Genomic DNA, 20,148 nt, shown 5'->3' with positions numbered 1-20,148 from the left:
ATGTTAATGCGAGTGTAGCGAAATGCTTGTGCTTCTAGTTCCGATTAGTGCAAGTGAAACGACAGGTTCTATTGGACAAATTCAGGGAGGTCCCTCCCTGTTTTGTTTGCTTCTGTTGAAGAAACGGTTTTACAACTGAATAAACCCCAGTGGGTCTGGTTGAGTTTATTTTGTCTTCTGAACAGCTCGAGCTTTAGAACAATGAACCATTTGTTTGGATGGAGAAGGCTTGCCAGCCTGATGTTCATGCTGCTATATTTCAACATTGATGGTATGTTTCTTTTGGTACTGATCTGCTGTGTATGTGGGAGACGATAGATAAGTACCCTAAACTGTATTGGTTTTAAATGTTCAATGTTTTAATTAGTAACTTTATAAATATATTTTTGTATGTTTGTTGTGGCTCCTGATAAGGGAGCCTAGGCTAGCAGCTGTAGTGCATGGGAGCGCAGACCAAATGTGAATTCCCCCAAATTGCATTCCCAACCCCCACCCCCCTTATTAAATATGGTAAAATGTGTAAAGGCTAAATCATTTAAACAGTGCCACATTTAAACAGTGTGTCGCCTGTCGCTAAGACTCAAAATAACATTCCTCTCTCTCTAGAGACATATCCTCCTGTATCCTGTACGAGCGTTTGATAAATATTTACAGTAAGGGATAGATAACGACAGAGAGTAGGTTGTATAACAGAGCTCTTTCATGGGAAGAAAGAGGTGGAGGCTATAAAAGTTTGCAATCTAAACACCAACTACAGAGTATGCCAATACTTTGATGCATAGGCTAATTTATATGAGAGATTAATGATCTTGTGGAAACGACAGGCTGACAACCTTTAATAATATCTAAGATTGAGACTGAGACTGATTGAGACTGTCATTTGAAACTKACTTTCATTACTATTTGCATTTTTTCCAACTGACAGAGCTCACAGGCTCACTGTGTTGACTCACAGTGCCTAATGACTATGGATGTGATAATAAAACACGCACCTTTGTGGTGTTGGGACTTGGGAATTCCCTCGACCATGTTGAATCACTGAAGGGCAATGGACATGGCTTCATCCCCAAAATGAAGAKATCCTGTCATGGATATCAACATGCTAAAAGTCATCAGGTCAAATGAACATTCAAACTCAGTGGTATTTAAGCTACCTTCGAAACGGTACATTAGATTGTTCTTCTCTAAACAGGAAATGTTGGTGGTTTCCTGTGATTACGTGGTRAGTGGCTATCTTTCACGTAGACGGATTGAAGAGCGAGAGGCAGGTCGTTGGAACAGGCGATGTACTTTGTTAATAAAAAGGTAATGGTCTGGTCACTGGTCATGCTACTATGCCTCAAGATGAATTTCATAGCGTGGGACAAAAAAAGCTGTGATTTTTGTGTAGAGAATGAAGACATTCAAGAGCAATAAGCCCGCTAAACTACGTGGCCATAAGTATGTGGACACGTATGTGCTTGTCGAACATTTCATTCCAAAATCACGGGCATTAATATGAGTTGGTCCCCCCTTTGCCGCTATAACAGCCTCCATTCTTCTGGGAAGGCTTCCCACTAGATGTTGGAACATTTCTGCGGGGACCTGTTTCCATTCAGTCACGAGAGCGTTAGTGAGGTCGGGCACTGATATTGGGCGATTAGGCCTGGCTTGCAGTTGGCGTTCCAATTCATCCCAAAGGTGCTTGATGAGGTTGAGGTCAGGGCTCTGTGCGGAGTTGAGGTCAGGGCTCTGTGCAGGCCAGTCAAGTTCTTTCACACGATCTTGACAAATCATTTCTGTATGGACCTCGCTTTGTACACGGGGGGCATTGTCATGATGAAACAGGAAAGGGCCTTCCCCAAACAGTTGCCACAAAGTTGGAACACAGAATTGTCTAGAATTTCATTGTATGCTGTAGTTTAAGATTTCCCTTCTCTGAACTAAGAACCATGAAAAACAGCGCCAGACCATTATTTCTTCCTCCACCGAATTTTACAGTTGGCACTACGCATTCGAGAAGGTAGCGTTCTCCTGGCATCCGTCAAACCCAGATTTGTCTGTCGGACTGCCAGATGGTGAAGCGTGATTCATCACTCCAGAGAATGCGTTTCCACTGCTCCAGAGTCCAATGGTGGCGAGCTTTACACCACTCCAGCCGACGCTTGGCATTGCGCATGGTGATCTTAGGCTTGTGTGCGGGTGCTCAGCCATGGAAACCCATTTCATGAACCTCCCAACGAACAGTTCTTGTGCTGAAGTTGCTTCCAGAGGCAGTTTGGAACTCGGTAGAGAGTGTTGCAACTGAGGACAGACGATCTTTAGCACTAGGCGGTCCCGTTCGGTGAGCTTGTGAGGCCTACCACGTCGCGGCTGAGCCTTTGTTGCTCCTAGACATTTCCACTTCACAATAACAGCACTTACAGTTGACCGGGGCAGCTCTAGCAGGGCAGAAATTTGGCGATCTGACTTGTTGGAAAGGTGGCACCCTATGACCGTTACACGTTGAATGTCACTGAGCTCTTCAGTTAGGCAATTTTACTGCAAATGTTTGTCTATGGAGATTGTATGGCTGTGTGCTCGATTTTATACACCTGTCAGCAACGGGTGTGGCTGACATAGCTAAATCGAAGGGGTTCTCACATASTTTTGTATACATAGTGTAATTAGGGGCCTACTTGTTCAGTAGCCTATTTAAAGGTGGATATTAATTCATTGCAGATTGTAAAATAAATGTTTGATGCAACAGCATACTAATCAGCTACCAATTAATGTTGTAGAATATGCAAGGGCGTGTATTCATGGATGCAAAGGGAAGACAAGCTTCCTCAAAAGAATAACCAAGKATAAAAMAAACKAAATAATATAGGCCTATCTTTCGTCTRAGTGCCAAACGTCATTGAGAGAACTTCAGTTGTTGCATCTCGTTATGTCTTTGTCCTCCGGTGGCTAGCTAYCTAAAATCATCCCTTTCCAAAATTAGCCATGGATGTAGATAGGGTGTCACGCCCTGACCATAGAGAGCTGTTTATTCTCTGTGTTGGTTAGGGCGTGACAGTGACTAGGGTGGGTTATCTAGGTGATTATCTATGTTGGCCTGGTATGGTTCCCAATCAGAGGCAGCTGTTTATCGTTGTCTCTGATTGGGGATCATATTTAGGCAGCCATTTCCCCATTGTGCTTTGTGGGATCTTGTCTAGGTATAGTTGCCTGCGAGCACTTCTTTGAGCGTCAGGGTTCGTTTTACGTGTTATTGTTTTTTTTCTTTGAGTTTCTCTTCCAAATAAAGAGGATGGAAACATACCACACTGCATCTTGGTCCACTCATTATAACGATCGTGACATAGGGATTAGGACTTGTTGTTTCACTTAATTCTCAGTACTGGCCAATGATTATAACGGTAATTCTGATCCAACCATAAATRCATACGTTGTGCTCCTTGCCTGAGAGGATYGAAGTTCAACATGTAGCTATCTAGATGTAGTAGGCCTATAGACCTACTATAGGCTAACGTCAATTAGCTGGCCTGGTGCATCGTTTCCAATGAAGGGAAGATAGGTTAACCAGCAAGCGTTTTAGCCAGGTAGCCTAGAACAACAAAAACTAAAAGCGTCTAGCCTACTGTATGACAGAGTTATAGACCGTTTACAAAATGGAGAATGGCGGCATTGGCGCTTCTCTACAAGTAAGGTGCGTCAACGTGTTTTTTCAACTTGCATGCAAGCACGCACACACACAGAAATCAGTAACATGGACTGCCACATCATATTTAGCTTACGTTGGTTGGACTAAATAGTTGTTTTATATCTTTTAGTTTTCACTGTATTAGACGAAGCATACAGTTGAAGTCTGAAGTTGACATACACTTAGGTTGGAGTCATTAAAACTCATTTTTCAACCTCTCCACAAATGTCTTGATAACAAACTATAGTTTTGGCAAGTCAGTTCAGACATTTGTGCATGACACAAGTTTTTCAAACAATTGTTTACAGACAGATTATTTCACTTTAAAAACTGTCAGGACCCGTGCGAGAAACAGTCACTAATAATGCGCAGAACCCAGAAGATGAGGCAGACACAGCAGTACTAGAGATGGAGGTTTAATAAAGGAAAAATCTCAGGCCAAAATTATAAATCCACAAAGTGTAAGAACAGCAGGGAAAAAACCAACCTCAAAAGACTAATCAAAAAATAAACAAGAACAAAACCAGAGAACCTCTGGAAAATCTAACTAGAGAATATATGTTCACCAAAGGCTGGGGCTGGGTGCTAACATACAAACACTGAGCAAGGAACTAAGGAACACACAGGGCTTAAATACTAACAACGGGAATAACTTACAGTGGCAAACAATAATTAGGGCAAGAAAACAAAAGGTTACAAAAAAGGTGCAAGGGGGACATCTAGTGAACAAACCTGAACAGTCCGGCCAAAACCTGACAGAATCCCCCCCCTAGGAACTGTCTCCTGACGTTCCTACCAGCCTTCTCAGGGTGGAGGACCTTTAACTGACGAATGAGGTCAGGGTCCAGTATGTCCTTGGCAGGAACCCAGGAGCCGCTCCTCGGGACCGTAGCCTTCCCAGTCCACCAGATACTCCAGGACCGCTGCACCCCGGCGGGAATCCAGTATCCGTATGGACGGTATAAAGACCGACTGGCCTCCGATTATACGGGCGGAGGGGGAGGTCTGCCTGCCGGATTAAGGAGAAAAAAACAACAGGTTTTTAATTAAGAAATGTGAAACGTGGGATTAATTTTAAGGGATCTGGTAAGTGCAGGCGAAAAGTAACGGGTTCACTCTTCTGGCCAACCTTTAAAGCGGACCATGAATTTCTGGGACAGTGTTGCGAGACTCCACCCGTAGCGGTAAATTTTTTGGTTGAGAGGCCATACTCTCTGGCCGAGGCGCAGCGGGTAGGCCCGGACGGCGACGTCTGTTGGGCTTGTTGTTGGTACCTCTGTGGAACGCAGAAGAATTAAGACGGGCCTTCTTCCACGTAAGCCGACAGCGATCTGATGAACCTCAGCTGAAGCACACTGACTTCTTGCCTCCTGGTCCGGGAACAATTGGAGCGAGCATTACCCAAACTGACACTCGTGCGGGACATACCAGTGGAGGAGGAGCACAAGGTGTTGTGCGCGTACTCGTTCCAAACCATGAAGGACGACCATGTGGACGGGTTGTTGAGACCATACATCTGAGGCGTGGTTCCAGCTCTTGATTCATCCTCTCGGTTTTGGCCATTGACTCCGCGATGTACCCTTAAGATAGACTGGCAGTGGCCCCCTATGAGTTGGCAGAAGGCCTTCCAAAACCTTGAGGCGAACTGGGGACCTCTGTCGGAAACCATATCTTGCGGAATGCCGAAGACTCGGAACACATGGTTAATCACCAACTCAGCCGTTTCCTTGGCAGAAGGTAACTTAGTCAAGGGAACGAACCTGGCCGCCTTAGAAAACCTGTCGATGATGACTAGGATAGTAGTATTACCATGGGACGCGAGGAAGGCCAGGAATAAAGTCCAATGAGATATGGACCAGGGTCGGTGGGGAAAAGATAAAGGGTGAAGGAGTCCTTGAGGGCGGAGGTGAGAAGAATTGCCCTTGGCAGCACACGGGACAGGCCTTGACGAAAGTGGCAACGTCTTCTTTTATGGTGGGCCACCAGAACTTACGCTGGATGAACTCCAAGGTGCGACCTACGCCCGGGTGACAGGTGAGGCGAGAGGAGTGCCCCCACAGAAGGACTTGGGACCTTGCTGCCTTGGGAACAAACAACGATTAGCAGGACCTCCTCCAGGGCCCGGTTCGATGGCTTGAGCTTTTTCACGGTATCCTCCACTTGCCACGATCTTAGCGGCCGGAAGGACAGTCATGTCAGTATCTTCTCGAATGGCAGGAGAGTAGATTCGTGACAAGGCGTCCGGTTTGAGATTCTTCGACCCGGGTCTATAGAGGTGAGGATAAACTGGAATCGGCTGAAGAAAAGAGACCATCGAGCTTGTCTGGAATTCAACCGCTTCGCCTGCTGGATATACTCCAGATTTTTGTGGTCCGTAAGCACTTGAAACGGTTGAGAAGCCCCCTCGAGCCAGTGTCTCCATTCCTTCAATGCCATCTTAACCGCTAGGAGTTCACGATCCCCCACATCGTAATTCCTCTCGGCCAGGGTCAGCCGGTGAGAGAAGAAGCGCAAGATGAAGCCTCTTGTCTTCACCCCTCTGAGACAGGACAGCTCCAACACCAACCTCTGATGCGTCTACCTCCACCACAAAAGGTTCATCCGCCGTCGGTAGGTCAGGATGGAGCAGAGAGGATGCGCTGCTTGAGTCCTTGGAAGGCCGTCTCAGCTTCTCTTCCCCACAGAAACCTTGTGTTGCCACCCTGGTTAACGCTGAAGAGAGAGCTGCCACCGAGCTGAAGTTCTTGATAACTGCGGTAGAAGTTAGTGAAGCCCAGGAAACGCTGAACTTCCTTAACGACTTGGGGGGGGCCAATCTGCTACCGCCCCTACCTTCTGGGATCCATCTGGACTCGACCGGGTTCCACTACAAATCCCAGGAATTGTACTCAGAGAGGAATGGAATTCACACTTTTCAGCTAACGTACAAAATGCTTGCTAGAAGGCGTTTGAGCACTTGTCTGACATGCTTATGTTTTCTTGAAGGGAGCTCGAAAAGATGAGATGTCATCCAAGTAAACAAACACGAAAATGTTAAGCATTCCCTAAGCACATCGTTTATGAGCGCTTGGAACACAGCCGCGGGCGTTGGTCAGGCCGAAGGGCATCACCAAGTATTCGTAGTGACCAGTAGGCGTGTTGAAAGCGGTCTTCCACTCGTCACCGGGTTTGATCCGCACAAGATGGTATGCGTTCCGCAGTCAAGCTTATGAAGACCACTGCTCCTGGAGCAGCTCAAAAGGCTGTGGCCATAAGGGGTAGCGGGTAGCGGTTACGGACGGTTATGGCATTAAGTCCCACGCGTAGTCGATGCAAGGACGTAATAGCCCGTCTTTTTTGGCCACAAAGAAAAAACCCTGCTCCCGCCGGTGAGGTGGATGGACGCATGAGGCCTGCTGCCAGAGAGTCCTTGATGTAGGTATCCATAGCAGCTCGTTCGGGAGGAGATAGGGGGAAAGATCCGACCCCTGGGGGGCAGGTGCCCGGAAACAGGTCGATGGGGCAATCGTAAGGTCTATGGGTGGTAGTTTGGTGGCCCTCTGTTTGCTAAAATACCGCGTTTGAGGTCATGGTAACACTCGGGAACTCGGGACAGGTCGATGGATTCTAGAGACTCGGAGGGAACTCGGGGAACTTGGGAAGATACAAGTGGCTTGGCACGTAGGACCCCACTGCTTGATAGTGCCCACAGACCAGTCGATGTGAGGGTTATGCGTGAAGCCAGGGGTATCCAAGGACGAGAGGAACTCGGAACACGAGTCAGATGAAAGTTCATCACTTCCTGGTGTTGGGAAACTAAAAAATCTCAAGGGGGTAGTGAACGAGTGACAAGTCCAGATCCCAAAGGGCTTCCATCCAACGTAGTAACCCTTATGGGTCACTTAGAGGTTCAGAGGGAACGCCATTCTCCTTCGCCCAGACACCATCCATGAAGTTACCTGCGGCTCCAGAGTCTACCAAGGCTTGAAGGGGAGCTCGTGGTTGTCCCAGGAAAGGGTAACTGGAATGAGCAGGCGGGAGTTGGATGGATGGGAGGAGGTTATGTTTCCCGTTACAGTCCTCCCAGGCCTGCACGGGAGAGTGCGTTTTCCCTGGAGCCCGGGACACGTGGAGAGAAATGGCCCGGTTTGCCGCAATATAGACAGCATCGCTCCCTCATCCCGCGGTCTCTCTCAGCCTGGGATATGCGTCCAACCTGCATGGGTTCCGGTGGATCAGCGAGGATAAAGGTGGAGACTCGGAGCTGGGACCGATAGGAGCTAGGGTGAGAGATCTACGGTTGAGCTCTCTCTCTCTCAGACGCTGGTCTATGCCGTGAAGCCAACTTGATCAGGGACTCGGTTGTCTGGTGGTTCCCGAGTGGCCAGTTCATCCTGGATGGTGTCGGAAAGACCCTTCAAAAAACACACTGTGAGCGCCTCGTCGTTCCAGCCACTCGCTGCTGCCACCGTGTGGAACTGGATGGCATAGGCCGTCACGCTGCGCCGACCTGGCGGAGAGTCAGGAGCTGTTTGGCTGAGTCAGGACCGCTGGTAGGACCTTGAAACACTCGCTTGAATCTTCAGCAAAGGTAGAGTAGCTGGCACAGCAGGACTTTGGGCATCCCACACAGCAGTAGCCCAGGCTAGGCTTTTTTCCGACAGCAGGGTTGATGATATATGCTATCTTGGACCGGTCGGTGGGAAACACGAGGGTTGCAGCTCGGAAGGAGAGAGAACATTGGGTGAAAACCTCTTACAAACACCTCGGATCACCTGAGAACCGTTGGGGAGGCGGCAGACGAGTTCAGCCAGGGGGTTAACTGCCACGGGCACTTGAACTGATGAACTGGAGCAGAAGCGGTTGCAGGAGAATGTTGATCAGAAATCTGCTTTATTGAAGTCATCATCTCCGACAGAAGTTGAGAATGTCCAGCCAGTAAGGCCTCTTGCTGAACCAGAGCAGCTTCGTTACGTTGGACAGTCCCCTCGTGGTGGGACAGCATGGAAAAAAGTCTCTGGGTACTGGCTGCCTCGGGTCATATTAATGGCTCAGTGTTTCTGTCAGGACCCGGTGCGAGAAACAGTCACTAATAATTGGCAGAACCCAGAAGATGAGGCAGACACAGCAGTACTAAGAGATGGAGGTTTAATAAAGGAAAAATCTTCAGGCCAAAATTATAAATCCACAAAGTGGTAAAGAACAGCAGGGAAAAAACAAACCTCAAAAGACTAATCAAAAAATAAACAAGAACAAAACCAGAGAACCTCTGGAAAATCTAACTAGAGGAATATATGTTCACAAAGGCTGGGGCTGGGTGCTAACATACAAACACTGAGCAAGGAACTAAGGAACACACAGGGTTTAAATACTAACAAGGGAATGACTTACAGTGGCAAAACAATAATTAGGGCAAGAAAAACAAAAGGTACAAAAAAGGTGCAATGGGACATCTAGTGACCAAAACCATAATAGTCCTGGCCAAAACCTGACAATAACTCACTGTATCACAATTCCAGTGGGTCAGAAGTTAACATACACTAAGTTGACTGTGACCTGTGGTAACTCTCTGTAGTTCTAAATCAATAGTTGTTTAGTAGTCCGAAAAATGTGGGAAAAATTAACTTGCTTGACCTTGCTGTAGGTCATGTAACTGTTAACTGCAATATGTTTTGTGGACTTCACCAGACAGATATTGCTCTCCGGTTTTGTGATGAAACAAAAGGTGTGGTTGAGTGTATTCTGTTATTATGTCTTATTGTCTCGGCCGTTGGCCTGTAGGCCTTTACTCGGTCCTACATAGGACCTTGATTCGGTCCTACATAGGACCTTGATTCGGTCCAACATAGGACCTTGATTCGGTCACATAGGACCTTGATTCGGTCCTACATAGGACCTTTACTCGTCCTACATAGGACTTGATTGTCCTACATAGACTATTCGTCTACAAGGACCTTATCGGTCCTACATAGACCTTGATTCGGTCCTACATAACTGATCGCTACTTGACTTTACTCGGTCCTACATAGGACCTTGATTGTACTTCGTCGTCCAACATAGGACCTTGATTCGGTCCTCTAGACTTACGGTCCTACATAGGACCTTGATTCGGTCCTACATAGACCTTGATCGGTCCTACATAGGACCTTTATCGGTCCTACATAGGACCTTGATTCGGTCCTACTGACCTTGATTGTCAGCCTTTCGTCCTACATAGGACCTTGATTCGGTCCTACATAGGACCTTGATTCGGTCCTACATAGGACCTTGATTCGGTCCTACATAGGACCTTACGGTCCTACATAGGACCTTGATTCGGTCCTACATAGGACCTTGATTCGGTCCTACATAGGACCTTTATTCGGTCCTATGTAGCAAAATTTGAAATCATTTTTTTCATTTGATAAAATTAGAGACACAGAGCTAGAAAATGGTTTATCATACACTGCATACACTGGGGCGGCAGGGTAGCCTAGTGGTTAGAGCGTCGGTCTAGTAACCACCAAGGTTGCAAGTTCAAATCCCCGAGCTAACAAGGTACAAATCTGTCGTTCTGCCCCTGAACAGGCAGTTAACCAACTGTCCCTAGGCTGTCAATAAAAATAAGAATTTTCTTAACTGACTTGCCTAGTTAAATAAAGGTAAAATAAAACATTTGAGGAACAATGGGAAAGTAATTCTCTCTCTTTTACAGGTGAGCCCTGAATTACATAAATTACAGAAAATACACACATCAAAGAAAAATACAAAATACAAGCAGAAAATAGAAAGAAAGAAAAAATGGTCATAAAAAAACAAGACATTCATCAGTAAAAAGGTCCTCATCAGCATTTCTGAATTGCCCTAGAGGCACCTAAACATTATTTTAAGAACATTTAGAAGATTGTTCCACAAATAAGGTGCAACAAAGCTAAAAGCTGTTTTAGCTAACGCATTAGAGACCAAAGGAATTTCCAGAGTTAGCCATCCCTGAGACCGGGTGCGGTAACGCGTATGTCTAAAGTTTAGTAATGATGTTAGGTACAGTGGGACTTTTTGTAAAAGTGAATAAATGAAAACATAGCAATGTGTCAACCTACGTGATATCAGAGGGCCAACCAACTTTCTGGCAAAGAATGCAGTGTTAACTGCTAAAATTGTTGCCTGTAATAAAGCGCAGTGCGCTATGATGAACTGCGATTAACGACTTTAATGAAGAAGCAGCTGRGTTGAAATAGATGATGTCGCCATAGTCTAGGACCGATAGGAACGTCAGCTGAATAATCTGCTTTCTCCTATTTGTTGAGAGGCAGGATCTATTTATATGGAAGAGCGAATTTTTATTCTCGGCTTCTTAACGAAATCATCAATACGCTTTTTAAAAGACCCTTGACGTGTCATCTTGCCTGCCCCCTGTTCTAGTAATTAACTTTTGTTACTTTGACACTGTCTGCATCTGGGTCTTCTCCTGAAATGTGAATTCACCTGTGTTTGGGGAGTTTCTCCCTCTCTTCTCTGTAGATCCTCTCAAGCTCTGTCAGATTGGATGGGGAGCACTCCTGCACAGCTATTTTTAGGTCTCTCCAGAGATGTTCGATCGGGTTCAAGTCTGGGCCACTCAAGGACATTCAGAGACTTGTCCCAAGGGCAGTCATGCGATGTCTTGGCAGTGTGRTTAGGGTCATTGCCCTGTTGGAAGGTGAACCTTCGCCCCAGTCTGAGGTCCGGGAGCAGGTATTCATCAAGGATCTCTCTGTACTTTGCTCCGTTCATCTTTCCCTCGATCCTGACTAGTCTCCCAGTCCTTGCCGCTGAAAAACATCCCCACAGCATGATGCTGCCACCACATGCTTCACGCGTAGGGATGCTGCCAGGATTGTCCACAAGATGTGTCAACGCTTGCATTCAGACAAAATAGTTCAATCATGGTTTCATCAGACCAGAGAATCGTGTTTCTCATGTCTGGAGTCTTTAGGTGCCTTTTGGCAAACTCCAAGAGGGCTGTCATGTACCATTTACTGAGAGTGGCTTCTGTCTGGCCACTTACCATAAAGGCCTTATTGGTGGGTGCTGCAGAGATGGCTGTTCTTTGGAAAGTTCTCCATCTCCACAGTATGAACTCTAGAGCTCTCTCAGAGTAATCCATCGGGTTCTAGTCACCTACTGAGGCCCTATCCCCCTCGATTGCTCAGATTTGGCCAGGCAGCCAGCTCTAGAAGAGCTCATGGTGGTTCCAACTTCTTCCGTTTAGAATGATGAGGCCACTGTCTTTGGCACCTTCAATTCTGCAAAATGTTTGGTACCCTTCCCGAGACCTGTGTCCTCGACATAATCCTGTCTCATGAGCTCTACAGACATTTATTTCCCTTCCAAAACCCCCCCTTTTTCATATGGGCGGTTTTTGGGTATTTAAAATTTATGGACTCAACACTGCACTATCAACTAGTGGATCCCTTCTATATTGTTTCACTGTTTTCCTTTCCAAATTCATGTTCCAATCAACTGAATTTACCACAGGTGGACTCCAATCAAGTTGTAGAAACATCTCAAGGATGATCAAAGGAAACAGGATGGACCTGAGCTCAATTTCGAGTTTCATAGCATAGGGTCTGAATACTTATGTAAATAAGGTATTTCTGTTTTTTACTTTTAATAAATGTGCAAAAATGACCACAAACCTGTTTCCACTTTGTCATTATGTGGTCTTGTGTGTAGATTGCTTCGGAAATAGTTTTATTTAATCCATTTTAGAATACGGCTGTAACACAACAAATTGTGGACATAGTCACGGGGTCTGAATACTTTCCGAAGGCACTGTACTTAGTTTTACCTGCATTCAATACTCATTTCAGGTCAATAACGTTTTTCTGTAATAGAATGAAGGCAGACTGTAGTTCAGATAGAGCCTGGTCAACCGTGGGGGCAACAACATCCACAACAGTATCATCAGCATACGAGTGCAGGTACATTTATTTTACAGACAAGGCGATTTTGTTAATGTAAACAACAAAGAGTACAGGACCCAAAATCGACCCCTGCAGGACACCTCTCGTAATATCCAGGAAACCTGATTGAACACCATTTGTAGATACACGTTGAGTTATCTGTTAAGTCATTTTTTAAACAGTTACATGRAGCCTGGTCTAGGCCACTTGAGGACAGCCTTTGAATTAGTAGTCAGTAATCAACAGTATCAAAAGCCTTTGACAGGTCAATGAAGATGTTGCCTTTTATCCACACAATTAACCACATCGTTTATAACTAAGAAGGCAGCAGAGATAGTGCATTGACCTGGTCTAAAACCCGACTGATGTGCATTTAGAATACATTTCAAGGATAATAAAGACCTTAATCAAGGATTCTAATATTTTAGCTAGGCAAGAAAGATTAGAAGTAGGCCGATTTAATTATTTACGTCACAAGGGTCACCACTTTTGTGAAGGGGGAGTACATGGGCCGCCTTCCAAKCCTTGGGGATAGTACCAGATATAATCKTCCGGTTKAAAATATGGGTTAATTATTCAGCAATCAGYGGGCYGAGACCTGGAGCAAYAATAGATCYAACATATCAGTCCCAGTGGACATTTTTACATCTTAAGCAAGGCATCTAGCACATCYCAGATAGTACATTTGCTGATATSAAAACAAAGATTCYCGAGAAGATGACGTGTTAATCATCGAGTCCGCTAGAGGCTGGCAGAGGGAAAAGCAGTTCATTGACTTACCAGGGTTAATTAAACCACYGTTTCTCTCAAATAAAAAGCCTGCCTAGATAAAATGATGATTAAAAGCATCCCTTATCCCCTTCTCAGTTAGGWTGCCAGAGTCAGACAGAATTTGCTTAGACAGAGAAGAAGAGGAATTTGTACGCTTTAGTGCATTTACTGTTTTCCAAGATTTTGGAGGATCACCAGCCGAGTCAGAGAGAGCTTAAAAAGTAGCTTGATTTAGCTTTCTTAATCGATATAGTAGATATGTTTCTCAATGGTCTAGAACATTTCCAGTCCGCTCCAGCGCCAGTTTGCTTGCTTTGGACCAGGCCTGATTTTTCATCTGATTGAGTGTGTTTATCTGCCAGGAAAAAATTCATATGAGAGGCATACAATTTTACAGAGGAGTACTGTTTACGAGGCAGCTTCCTTCCTTTCCGTCTGATAAGAAGATACCGGTATTCACCATGAGAGGCATGGTGCTTATACTATCGTTACGTTTCACATTTATACCAAGGCTTAATTCCACGATGGGATTGGGGCTCAGTTTGGCTTATATTCATTATATTCACAATCGGTCTTTATTACACCATGAAGAATTGGCCATTGTGGTGTGTATATTAGGATCTCGTGCCAAGACGCAGAGTGCGAAAGTGTCACCATGTTTTATTATCAATAAACTGAACACATACACGAAACAAATAAGAAAAGAGAATCTAACCGACAAACAGTCCCGTGTGTGCACAACTACTGACACGAAAGACAACACCACAAAACACACGTGAAACCCCCGCTGCCTAGTATGATTTCTCAATCAGGGACAACGATTGACAGCTGCCTCTTGATTGAGAATCAATACCAGCCGAACACACAAAATCCCAACATAGAAAATCACACATCGACAACCCACCCAACTCACGCCCTGACCAATACTAAATAAATACAAAAACAAGGGAAAACAGGTCAGGAAGCTGACAGGAGACAGGGCTAAATCAGAGTAGAACTGTCATGTTTTGCTCCCGCTCTTCCCTTCCCTGGCGCTTGAGGCGCCAGATTACCCTCGCATCAACGCTCCTGCCATCCTCACCCACATCCTGCCTTCTCTCGTCAACTCGCATCAGCGTTAATGGAACTCACCTGGACTCACTATTACATGTTAATTTCTCTCCTATATTTGTCTGTTCCCTTCGCCTGTTCCCTGCTGCCTGCAGTGATTGTTTCTTGTCTAAGTTTTGTTTGCTGACGCGTGTGCTTGTCTCGTTATATGTCCGTCATTTATTAAATGTTACTTACCTGCTTCGTCTCTCCAGCGTCATTTTGCGTGACAAGAAATGTCATGTAAAACCCTTGAGGACAGAGGCATATTTAAAAATATAGTCTTTTCATTAAACGAGATTAGTCGTTTGCTGTTTTCGTATCTCTAAGCATACATATATGGTGACTGATCCACCATTGTCGTGGAAATTACCACCAGGGACGCCTGAGATACAATCTTAAATGACATTTCTTTATTATCAGCGCGGTGGAGAGGTTCCAACCAACTCAATACACGAAGTACACATATCGATCAGAGCTCCCAACGGGTTTTAGCATAGATAAGGGATCTGTAGACTCAGAGGTGACTAAATCTGTCAATGCTTAACGCATTGCTTTACATAGCGTTCTTAAACCAGTAATGCGAGGTTGCTCGGCGGGACATGTTCCCTGGACTCAGTCAAAACACCAAAGCCTGTAGGCATTCTAAACTTGTCCAACAAAAAACAACCTTCAGTTCTCACTCAAAGCTCTTATCCTTTTATACACCGAGGGGCTGTCATCACTCCTGCCGTTGAAATGGGTGGGAGTAAAGTACTATCTGGCCTCGCGAAAGACAGTGGGCCTGTGTGTTAGTATAATGCAAACAAGGCATGTTCCATCCCACCTAGAAATCCTATTGACTTTCACAGGGAAGAGAGAACACATGGTTGTAACAGTTTCACACCTACGCTGATAAGAAGGAGATTGGGGCAAGGTTAGCCCCAGATACATTCCAGTGGCTCTCCTCTCATTTTAGGGCATCGCTCTGTCACTCCTTCGCGCCTTTCCAAATCATAATTAGAACCCAATCAATTAATTATCCAACCCAAATTTAGAATCACTCGAAGACCCTCAACTTAGCACACACCGACACTTGCAGAATGTACATTTATGTTGACGTACAGTGTATTCATCATATATTTCTAGCATTAACTTCTTTCGGCCCCCATTTGTGGTAATGACAGACTGGTATCTCAATGCATTCTTAGTCAAAATTACTATAACATCCGCAGTATGCAGACCTCRACAATCAACCTGATATCCCAAATAAACAATTTGACAAACCTAAATCAATTACAGTCACGGTTGACGACCTCCCTCCTTCACGCCACTCATCCTTCTGGCGTGTCTTAATTTCCTTCTTCAGATAGCTTTACAATTCGTCTTCCCAATGGCACATATGTTCAAAGTGGATGGCCCTTGATAATGTCCCAATTTCAATATCTGGGGAATGATCCGATTTTCCCAGCAGACGAATCTCTCACCATCCTTTACGGTCCATTATGTCCATTTTTCCGACCAGTACACCAGAAGCATGAGAGAAGTTTGGACGGGATCTCTCTCCATGCTCACTCCACGTGGACTCATGTCGCACTCCTGAGAGTAAAAGGCATGAGAGAAAAGGCAGTTGATAGCCTCAACTGGCTGGTGTGTGCAGGTTGCTGGCTTGGACTCAGGTTTCAGGTGGTGAGGATCATCGTGAACTCCATTATCGCCATTACTTCAGCCAGTTAGAGGGGGTGAGGTTCATACTGTTCTCGGCCAAATGATCCCTTCCATGCATCTAGATACCATCTGTTGTCACCTTCGCAATCACCTCGACAGAGGACAAACCAGGACAACAGTTTAGTTTAGGGCATTTCTGATTCAGGAAATCCAGACAAACTATTCACTAAATTACAAATTATTCACTGTATACAAATGACTACTAATACCAAAATTGGTAATACAAATGTCTAAGACAAATGTCAAAGAGAATAGCAYCACACAGTTGAAACCATCCCCCTCCAAATTGGCTTATACTCCCCTATCATCTTGTCAACCTCACTGCAGAGATACAGGGTGAGGGAGATGATGGCAAATCCTTAGGGAGAAATTCCATCCAGCAGACCCAATCTGGTGAGATTTGTATTGAAGCAAGACAAAAACAAATAAACAACCCAACAACAGAAATACACTTCTTCATYTAAAACTAGAGGTGGGGAAAACTTCATTCAACACCATAGTGCCCTCAAAGCTCATCACTAAGCTAAGGATCCTTGGACTAAACACCTCCCTCTGCAACTGGATCCTGGACTTCCTGACAGGCTGTCCCCAGGTGGTAAGGGTAGGTAACAACACATCCGCCACACCGGGGCCCCTCAGGGGTGCATGCTCAGTCCCCTCCAGTACTCCCTGTTACTGCACAACTCCAACACCATCATTAAGTTTGCCGATGACACAACAGTGGAAGGCCTGATCACCGACAACGATGAGACAGCCTATAGGGAGGAGGTCAGAGACCAGGCAGTGTGGTCCCAGGATAACAACCTCTCCCTCAACGTGATCAAGACAAAGGAGATGATTGTGGACTACAGGAAAAGGAGGASCAAGCATGCCCCCATTCTCATCGACGGGGCTGTAGTGGAGCAGGTTGAGATGCTCAGTCTCCGACCGCAAGGCACTACAGAGGGTAGTGCATATGGCCCAGTACATCACTGGGGCCAAGCTTTCAGCCATCCAGGGCCCCTATACCAGGTAGTGTCAGAGGAAGGCGATAAAAATTCAGCCACCCCAGTCATAGACTGTTCTCTCTGCTACAGCACAGCAAGCGGTACCGAAGGGCCAATTCTAGGTCCAAAAGGCTTCTTAACAGCTTCTAGCTCCAAGCCATAAGACTCCTGAACCCCCCCCCCCAACCCCCTCTTTTACACTGCTGCTACTCTCTGTTTATTATCTATGCATAGTCACTTTACCTCTACTTACATGTACATATTAACTCTGTAACGATAGTCATTTTCTTCCTCCTCCTCACCAATACGCAGAGTGGTTAGTTTCCATAGTGATTTAATATACAACAAAACAATATGCGATACAAAATAACAAAAATAACTACCGTGACAGACCCGTGTGGCGAAACACTGACACAGGAACAAACACCCACAAACCACACGTGAAACCCCAGCTACCTAAGTATGATTCTCAATCAGGGACAACGATTGACAGCTGCCTCTGATTGAGAATCATACCAGGCCGAACACAAAAACCCCAACATAGAAAACACACATAGACAACCCACCCCAACTCACGCCCTGACCATACTAAATAAATACAAAATAAGGGAAAAATAAGGTCAGGAACGTGACAACCTCGACTAACTTGTGCCCCGCACATTGACTCTGTACTGGTACCCCCTGTATATAACCTCGCTACTGTTATTTTATTGTTGCTCTTTAATTATTTACTTTTTTTCTTTTTTCTTTTTTTTCTTCTGTTTATTTTAGTAAATACTTTGTTTCTTTATTTTTTATAGCTTATGGTTTATTCGCCGTTAGTCAGCACCTCAACATAAAATAATGTTCTCTGGGTGTGCACCAGCTCATGTTTTTTATTCAAGTAAATACTTTCTTAACATTTATGTTTCTTAAAACTGCATTGTTGATTAAGGGCTTGTAAGTAAGCATTTCACTTTAAGGTCTACACCTGTTGTATTCGGCGCATGTGACACATTTTTTTGATTTGTTTTGGTAGGGGCTAGAGATGTCTGTGTCTGGATCAGCTGAGATGAGATTGGCCTCCTCTCTCTCCTTGGAGATGTGMGGAGGTTCACATGTCAGGGTGTGGTGGTGAGAGATGCTGACATTTGGTAGRGAGGAGCAGCTCCATGGTGATTTATTGGTCGACATTTTGGATAATTTGCCAGGGAAGATCTTTCCTTGGTAGAAGGGTGGATATAATCACGTTTCTCCTTGGGAACAYGGTGTGTGCTTTCTCTGCCACCTTTCTCACTTCCTCAGCCACTCTTTCACCTTTTTTTGCGCAGGTCATTTGTCCCAGTATGTATGACAAGGTTGTCAGGATTTTCCAGCTTGACTTGATAGAGCAGTTGTAGTGCACTGTCAGTTGTGGRACACCAGCATTGTTCCCCAGATACCAGATGGCTAAGTCTCCRATCTRCCAGATACTTCCTATCAGAGTCTATCAGAACTGGAGTTTTGGGAGGTATCCTGGGTTGAACTGGATCCTGTCCTCGGGAGGTGTTCGGCTGAACATGGTCAGACTGCTGGGAGGTTGGTSAGGCAGGGTAGGGTGTGGCAGYCTGGGASGTTGGCAGGTCGAGGTGGACCCTAAGAGGCTGAGGGGCTTGTGAGGCAGATGGGGTAAAGGCTGCACTGGGCTCAGGGGTATCATGGCTTCTACCTGGCTGATGGGCTGCTCTGTTCGTGGCGTAGTCATTCGGTGCTGACGGAGGGCATCAATGTCGCTCTCTCTCTGCTGCCGTGCCACCTCTACCACACACAGCTCCTCTTGGAGGGCATCAATGTCACTCTCTCTCTGCTGCCGCACCACCTCTACCACACACAGCCCCTCTTGGAGGGCGGCAATGGACTGTGTCATTTGTTCAGTGTTCTGTCCAATGCTTTGTTGTAATTATTGTCAGTTTTACTGTTACAGCTGCCAACTGCAGAAGGCCGGAGATTATGTAGGCTGGAGGCTAGCTCCCTTGTGCTGAAGAACATGCAACACTAGGGATGCTATTACCACAATSTTCATCGTCTCATCACCGATTTGCATAGTTKATTTGCTTAGAGAGTSTGAAAACAATGAGAGTCACGAGTAGACCTTTAGCYTTACTGACAACTATTCTGTTCGCTGCAGTGAAAAGTATTAATTGCAGTGCAAACATATTTCACCACATAGGCCTGCATGTGAGACGGGACTCCTGTATGCAGGGAAGACTGTGTGGGGCTGCTTCTCAGTGTGGTCAAACCACTAACATGACAGAAAAAGGCCGGTAACACGATGTGACAGACTGAGGAAACGAGTCTGTGTTCACAAGCAGAGACACGGTCACATATTAATATGATTTGAACTTACAGCTGCAGGAGGATGACTGCCCGCTGGCCCCTGGTCTTCTTCCATAACATCATTGATGTGTCCTCATACAATMCCTTCGTGATATGGAARAAGATCAACCCTACCTGGATGGCTGATGAGCAGAACAAGAGGAGGGTGTTCCTGGAGCAGTTGGGAAAGGCACTTGTAACCCCACACATTCAAAGAAGGGAGCGCCTCCCCCACACAGCAGCCTTTGCAGCGCTTGTGAAAGCTGTTCAGGGGGCTGAATATTGTCCTGATCCTCCTGAGGCTAAAGCTGGGGAAGGCAAGACGAGGAGATGCCAATTTACCCCCCCACCAAAAAGGACTGTAAAACAAATACTATGTGCTGCACATGTGAGAAATTCATCTGCAAAGTCCATGCACACACACGTTCATACTGTCCTACATGTGCTAATTAGAATTGATTGATTTATGTTCAAGTTTTTGTTTTGTATTATTTTATTGTTGTTGTTTATACACCTTGTGGGTGGGGGCAATGGTTCAAAAAAATGGGAGTAGACTACTATTTTGTAGTTGAATTCCTCATTGTACAGTATGTAAGAATATATCACTATGTTGCCAAAAAAGTTCAAGACTGTTATTGTTTCCCTTCAATAAATTTACACTAAAATGCTTTCAACTACTTCTGATGTTTCTGCT

The 20,148-nt window shown here is 45.4% G+C and overlaps 1 protein-coding gene across 1 annotated transcript in view; it reads left to right on the top strand.

The window, feature by feature from the left end:
* The first annotated feature begins 135 nt into the window (after positions 1-135).
* Positions 136-20,148, top strand: part of LOC111958489 (uncharacterized) — a 30,464-nt gene continuing 10,451 nt past the window's right edge. The window contains exon 1 of the mRNA XM_023979749.2: positions 136-271. Within this exon, the coding sequence (XP_023835517.2) occupies positions 202-271 (70 nt within the window). The 5' untranslated portion in view covers positions 136-201. The remainder of the gene's footprint in view (positions 272-20,148) is intronic.

Source organism: Salvelinus sp. IW2-2015, linkage group LG34, assembly GCF_002910315.2.
Source record: "Salvelinus sp. IW2-2015 linkage group LG34, ASM291031v2, whole genome shotgun sequence".
Taxonomy (NCBI): domain Eukaryota; kingdom Metazoa; phylum Chordata; class Actinopteri; order Salmoniformes; family Salmonidae; genus Salvelinus; species Salvelinus sp. IW2-2015.
This window is presented reverse-complemented; position numbering and strand designations above follow the sequence as displayed.